Source organism: Montipora foliosa, chromosome 13 (assembly GCF_036669935.1).
Source record: "Montipora foliosa isolate CH-2021 chromosome 13, ASM3666993v2, whole genome shotgun sequence".
Lineage (NCBI taxonomy): Eukaryota > Metazoa > Cnidaria > Anthozoa > Scleractinia > Acroporidae > Montipora > Montipora foliosa.
Genome location: NC_090881.1, coordinates 36023421 through 36030920, shown reverse-complemented (window position 1 = coordinate 36030920; position 7500 = coordinate 36023421). Strand labels below are relative to the sequence as shown.

At 37.3% G+C, this 7500-nt stretch overlaps 1 protein-coding gene across 1 annotated transcript in view; it reads left to right on the top strand.

The window, feature by feature from the left end:
* LOC137983258 (fibroblast growth factor receptor 2-like) overlaps positions 1–7500 on the top strand; it is a 40638-nt gene that overhangs the window by 21350 nt on the left and 11788 nt on the right. The window contains exons 7-9 of the mRNA XM_068830458.1: positions 4135–4183; positions 5940–6135; positions 6753–6860. Coding sequence (XP_068686559.1) covers positions 4135–4183; positions 5940–6135; positions 6753–6860 — 353 coding nt within the window. The remainder of the gene's footprint in view (positions 1–4134; positions 4184–5939; positions 6136–6752; positions 6861–7500) is intronic.

Genomic DNA, 7500 nt, shown 5'->3' with positions numbered 1-7500 from the left:
AACTTATATCTTAATGATTTAGTTGAATTTTGTAGTGGGCGTTCCCGTCGTGGGTCGTCAGGTCTCCTTCTAAAAAATAATTTTACTAGAACCTCCCTGTTTCGTGACTAGTATTTTGTACGCATTTCTAATTTGTGGGATGCTATTCTAGAGTATATTAAATCTGAAAGCTTGCTAGAATAATTTAAGAAGAAACTTAAGCCATTTTTGTATAAAACACTTACTGTTGTTTTTAACCAAGACGACATTCGCTCTTACAAGTTAGTTTGTCCTAAGGGTCGTCGTATGAACATAGATACTAGTTGTACATGTTGAAACGTTTCATACGTTCCTACTATTCTCTATCCGTTTTATTAATCTTAATAATAATAATCTTTAATGCTTATAGAGCGCATAACTCTATATGAATATAATCTTATGATATAAGATCATATATATCATATATCATATATATATATATATTTTTTTTTTGTATTTACACGATTTATGTAGTTGTTTGTTTCTTATTAAGTTGTCCCTCTTCTTTTTTTTTTTTTTTTTTTTTGTAGCAAGGGGTGCTTGCAAGTGAGTGGCTTTGTATCTTTTTTTTCTTTTAGGGGTTGGGTCAGGTAATTTACATAGTAGGGGACTTTGTGTCCTATTGTAATATTACCTGCCTTTGGGCGAATCTGTTAAATAAATATATAAATACTATCATTCACTCAACCGAAAATTATTAGTATATCATTGCACAAGGGGCAACGTTTGAAAATTGGATGTTATAAATTTGCTCATTTCGCTTCAAATTTCGCGGGAATTTGCATAATTTGGATTGCAAGGGTTTATATGAAATTTACAAATTTAGTTTACGGTTGTTATAGCTTGATTTTGATCGCCATACTTCACAAAAATAATCTCAATAGAAGTTTTTTTTGAGAAGTATTCTCGCTATCTACAACCGTCACACCTTAAAAATAATAATTAGTCTAGCTAGTCGGCGTCTCAAAGTACAGCAACGACGCAGCTTAACAATGTCGAACTGAATGCACACTATGGCACCTTTGGCAGCCGTTATACTGTCCATGTATGTATGACCTCGGAGTACAGATTACAACCTGCTGGAATCAGCTGTATGCTGGTATTTGCTGAGGGAGGAAAACCGGAGAACACGGAGAAAAACCCTCGACGCAGAGTAGAGAACCAACACAAACTCAACACACTTATGGCGTCAGGTTCGGGAATCGAACCTGAGTAACATTGGTGGGAGGCAAGTGCTCTCAGCACTGCGCTTACCCTTAAAGGACTTGTAATGGTTCAAAGTTGACAAGATTCTTCTACACCCACTGTAATTTAAGCCGTGTTTGTCCCCCAACCAATACAGCGTCAGAAACCGTGAAAAGGTCTATTGGTAGTTTGAAAGATCATCTCAGTTAGCTAACAAACTTAAGCAGTTGCAAGGAAACACGAAAAATCCCAATCTCGACCCCGAAGCTCTTCCCTTTTGCGCATGACTGAGGGAGAGAAGAGATCTGGGGAACCCTGTCTTCTCAATGGTTTTCGTGAAGAACAATAAAAAGCATCTCTGATTGGTGCATTCATGTTAGCACGAGGAGTGAGCAGGCGCATGTTCAAATAGCCAAGTTTTGGCTATAAGAGCCCTACGGCGCATGTTCCCCTACAAAGAATTTCCCAGAGCCTCGTGTCATCCGCAGACATAATATTGATATCTCGGTTGGTTGAGAAAGTGCAGCGCAGTAGACCATTTCCGAGTTCATGTCTGCCTCCTCTTCAAAGCGAATCTTAGTGCGAAGTTTTTGTGATGGTAATTAGTTCTACTTTCCATATGAATGAGAACGAAATAAAAACTTCCCACTTAAACTCGCTTTGAAGAGGAGGCAGACATGAACTCGGAAATGACCTGTTGAATTTGTTGGTTCTCTTCCCTGCTTCAAGAGAATTCCTATGGATGGTTCGCTTTTTCCCTTCCCACATGAAACCAACATTTGATTTGACTTATTACCTTTAAAGTGCATCGTAACTCAAATATTTTTCGTTTCTAATACAAATGTCACCATTGTCGCCTGGAATTTCGCTTTTTCTGTGCCGATCAAGGCACTTAAACTTGGCTGAACTAGCAGTAATTTGGACTCACGGCCTTGATGTGAGAGGCATGCCGGGTCTATTCTGGATTTAGCCTGTGTCACAGCCGCCCACTCTCCGCAAATAAAATTATCAGAGAAGAGCGTCTGTGATTTACCGTTAGTAATCGTGTTCCAGAATAATTTTGCATACATTATTAAGTGATCTACGCTTTTGAGAAATTAGCTCCAAAGAAATATTTGCGTGGCTCATATTTCTTTGGAGCTAAATTCTCAAAATGGTAGTCAATGAGGTAGATTTCAAACGTGCATTGAAGAGCCTCTCCAATAGTTTTAAGATACCTTGGCTTTATAGCATAGAAGCACTCTTTAAAGGAAAGGATGTATTTGCAAGTCTTCCAACCGATGCCGATGAGCTGTTATTTTCCTCGATATGTCCACATCTCAAATCTTCCAGGGCAACACGCCTTGTAGATTGTTCTTGAGAGTGGCTAGGCTGGTCCGAGCAAGGCGTTGGGATTACATTGGCTGGTAAGGGATAGCGCGAGACGTTTTCGAGTGGACAATCTTTTGAATAGTGCTATATTCACCTCGTGAAGATTCGTCAGGAGCGCTTTCGTTTCTTTAGCGCTGACAACAATTCCTACAAATATACGTAGAATCGATTTCCAATTTACACACCATAGATAACAATTCCGCTCGTACTTTAAAATAATAACCTGTTGGCCATCAAAAATATTTTGTGTTCGTATATTTTACCGTGCGCAAAGTACACACGAACTCATCGTAAAATCTCTCACGGTGGCTCTCACAACAACAACAACAACAACAATAATATTTATTGTACCCGAGAGATTTAAATAAAGTAGGTTACAAAAACAATTAAATTTAAATACGATAACTAAAAGGGTACCAGCACCCCGAAATAACTATAAAGTTAAAAATGTCAGGCCCTGGATCAGATAAATTAAATTAAATGTTAACAGCGGAGGTACAATATGGAGAGTACATATACACTAACTATCGTACATAGAAACGTAACGCTAACATGCACATAAACGTGACAACTACAGTGTATAAGGTAATCTTGAAAATACAGCTAGAAATAATATGTAATTTTTTAAACATTTCACGGTGTTGATGTCGAGAAATAAAAATAAAAGCCAATCAAAACTCGTTGTTTCAATGATGTAATGATCGATGGGAAATAACCAATCAAATCATTTTCCAAGCATTCCAGGAAAAATCACGTGGTATTGAACACGATTATCAACGGTAAATCACAGACGCTCCTCTCCGATCTTTTTTTTTTTCTTTTCGGAGAGCGGGCAGCTGTACATGCACAGGTTATTCTGGATTTTACGTCACAATTGGGCCTTATTCGCACAGCGGGCATATCGGCCATAGACAACAGATTCCGTACCCCAAGCCTCAAGTTGAAATGTTTGGGAGCGAGTTTCAGTGCGGGACTCAATATGGCCGCCATGTCATTAAGGCCTTTAGCTTTAACATTATTAATGTTAGTATGTTTAACAATTATTCGCCGAAGGCGAGGTGAATCGTGTCAGTTTTTATTCACCGATATTCACCGAGCGTAAGGTGAATAATTGCTTTAGTGTAATTACATAGGTGATTATTTGATAAATATGCATTTTCTTTAAGCAATATCTGCCTCCTCTTCAAGGCGAGTCTAAGTGCGAAGTTTTTGTTATGAAAATTAGTTTTTATTCATATGTAAAGTAGAACTAATTACCATCACAAAAACTTCGCACTTAGACGAGAGAAGGCAGACATGAACTCGGAAATGGCCTATTAATTTCAGCTCGACGGCCAGTTTGAAAAAAACCGCTTGGGCGATTATCGCGTAATAATCTCAAGTGCAGCCAATCATGGGAGAGAATTTTCAATAATCACCTATGTAATTATAATAATATTACATATTCTTAAAGACTTGAATATATATATATATATATGTTTGTTTTTTCCGGCAGTCGTGAATTACTTTTCCTCAGTATAACTACTTGTTCTGTTTCACATTGTCTTGTTTGCTTCACAGCTCTAAGGATTCGCCAAGGTCTCCAAACGCTAACATGTATAATAACGAGGTAAAAATTATTCCTCAGTATACTATAAATTAGTATTTGTATTCACATTAGAGAGATTCAGCATTTTTTTACGTGAAACGGTAAACTACAGGCTAGTGCTCTTCATAAAATCATGAAAATTGTCTAAGTTGTGTGTTTTTTTTTTTTTGAGAACTTTTTAGTTCTATGTAACTCAAAGTAGAAAAACGGAGACTAAGTTATGAACCTTGAAATACGGTTCAAAATCCATACAAACGTCTCTAATTTTGACAAAGCGTCCCCCAAAACCGCATAAACTCTATTTTTTTTTTTTAATCAGTTTGGTGACAACTGTAAAATCCCGTTATGTACCTACAATTTGGAAGAAGCTGCGGTGAAAATCGCTATGTTTGCCCATTTTAAAGAGTATCACGGAAATCATAAAGATTTTAAGAGTTTATATGGTTTTGGGGGACGCTGTATCAAAATTAGAGACGCCTGTATGGATTTTGAACCATGTTTCAAGGTCCATAACTTGGTCTCTGTTCACCCTAAAAGCACCATACTTGGCCAAATGACCAATCTCAACATGATCGTTCATGTGGTAGCCCCAGTTCCCGGCCAATGCACAAATAGAGAAATCAATATCTTTCATGACAATATGAATATCTTCTCCATTACATAAACAAAACAAATTTTCTGAACAATATGGAGCAGTTTTCATTAACTCGTTACATACACTTAACTCAGGACTATTCGGTGTCAGTAATTTCGAATTCGGTGTGAGTGTTTAAATGAAATTAAAGCGAATTTTTCGATAAGCATTTTGCTTTATTTACTGCGATTTTTATAATTCTGCAAACTCGCACTTTACATTTGTGAACGTCAAATTTCTAGCCTCTCGGGGAGACAGAGGAGTATCAAGATCAATTAAACTCAAAAGACATTTTGAACTCGATTTTAAACGAAGACGTCCGGTCAGATAGTGAGTCTGAAGCGCCAGTAGAGGAGTCATCAAATAATAAGGTTTTGTAAAATAAGAATGTTGTAAAATAGTCTGCATTAAATTTACATCGACATTAATTAAGATACATTATAGATTAAGCAGAATTTTGTAAATCGCGTTAATAAAGTGCATTGTTAATTTCCTATAATAAGGTATGCATTTCTGTACAAGCCCGCTCGTTGCCTAGCAACTAGCTTATCATTAAACTAGTTCAGGAAAAACGCATATTTTGGGCTGGCGTTTGCTGTATTAACGTGATCTCTTCTCTAAATTAAATATTATCGTTAATTTCTAGTTTCCGTTGAATTTACTGTTATCGTTAAGTTAGGACACTGTGTCTCTGGACTTGTGGAAGCAAACAAAATAAGGAAAATAAAAGTCATGTCCGTGGACTGGATTTGAACCTGGAGTTTCCACTCTTTAGGAGCAGCTTCTTTCCGCTTCACCACTGTGGATCAAAATACCAAAATACCACGTCTCCCATAGAATATCTATTATTTTCTTAAAAATGCTAGATTTTAAAAATACCGTAGTTGTAGTCAGGCATGATAAATAGAATTTAAAAACTTGTTGTCACTGACTAAAAAACTTATGTAAAAAGGACGTTTCGATCAAAATACTATGACCTTCTTCAGCATAAAATGGCTTACGAATACAAAATGAGTATTTTGACCGAAATGTCCTTTTTACATAAGTTTTTTAGCCACTGACAACAAATTTTTTAATTCTTTTTAAATGCTAGATTGATAAATGCTTTCAAAAGCATTGTCGCGCTGTTTTCGATCTTTGCAGGAACATAAACCACGACCAGATGGGAATGTGCAACTCATGCACACCAATATGTCGGCCTTAAACCAAGAAAATCCTGAGTGGGAATACCCTTGCGAAAAAGTGCACATCCAGAAGTACATTGGCAAAGGGGCGTTTGGCGCTGTCGCTAAGGCGGTTGTAGATGACCTTGGAATTGTCGCTGTTAAAATTCCAAAAGGTAAAACAAAATGAGGAAATATAAGGAGACAGAGATAGTCTTCTTGCACTAGGCAGTTTTTCGTGCAATTTGCTTCCTAATTTTCTTTGCGGCATAAGTTTGCACGAAAAATTGCCCAATGTAACATACCCTGCCACAGCCATACCACCCAAGGTTCTTGTTGCCGCCATCGTTGCAAAAAGTAGAAATCAATTGTACTTTGGGCGCGCAATGCGTCTCGCAACGCAGCAACAAGTTTTTCGATCATTGAGTGTCGCGGTTTGCAGCGCCAGCCAATGAAAATGCAGGATCTGCATTGATAGCATTTTTTTCTTTTCTAAACTGACGCAGTCATCCTGAGTAAACTTGTTCTATTATTATTATTATTTATTATTATTATTATTATTATTATTATTATTATTATTATTATTATTATTATCATTTTTATTATTATTATTATTATTATTATTAAATTTTACCACATATGTGCTTATTTATTAACGGTTACGTGAGCAAATACTAAAATCTGGGCACAGATTAAAACTGTAGGATAAAGTTACCTGGGGCCTGGGTTTTCAGTTCTACAAGTTTTCTCGGTATGGTGTGAACTAAACCTGACTGTATCGTTGTTGTGTTAGTTGAAGCAACAGAGTCCAACAAGGAAGATCTTTTGGCGGAGTATGAACTTATGAAGCGGCTTCAACATCCCAATATTGTACGATTGATGGGAGCTGTGACGCTGTCAGGTAAGCTTTGTTGTTGAAAGTAGTTAGATTTTAGGCGTGGTAACTCACCTTGTTTGACAAAGTATGTTTGGAAATTACCAGGTCTGGGCCGGTTGCTCGAATCCTGTTTACGAGCGCTAACTGTTGGTTAAGAGGTATCAAAACCTATAGGTTTCTATGATATTTAACGCTGGTTAGCGGTAATCATTCTTCCAACAACCCGGGCTAGGAAGTCAAACCAAAGTAAAATGAATTACCATCAGAGTTCAATTAGATGAAGAGGACGATGATGTCAATGGCTATTATGGTGATAGTGATGATAACGATTAGTGATGAATAAAACTGTTTGGGCGATGTGATGACGACGACAACCACGACTATGAGGATAACGATGATGACGACGTCGAAGACGTCAACGACGATTACGACGACGAAGGCGACAGCGACGATGACGATCATGACGACGACTAAGGCGACAAAGACGATTGCTATGATGACGACGAAGAATTTTAACAGCGACGATGACGATGATGACGACGACCAAGACGAAAACGACGATGATGATGACAAAGAAGGTTATAATGACGAATAACGATGATGACGAAAATGATCTCTAGAAAAGTAGTACCATTTAAAAGTTTCCTTGTGGCTACGAGTAACA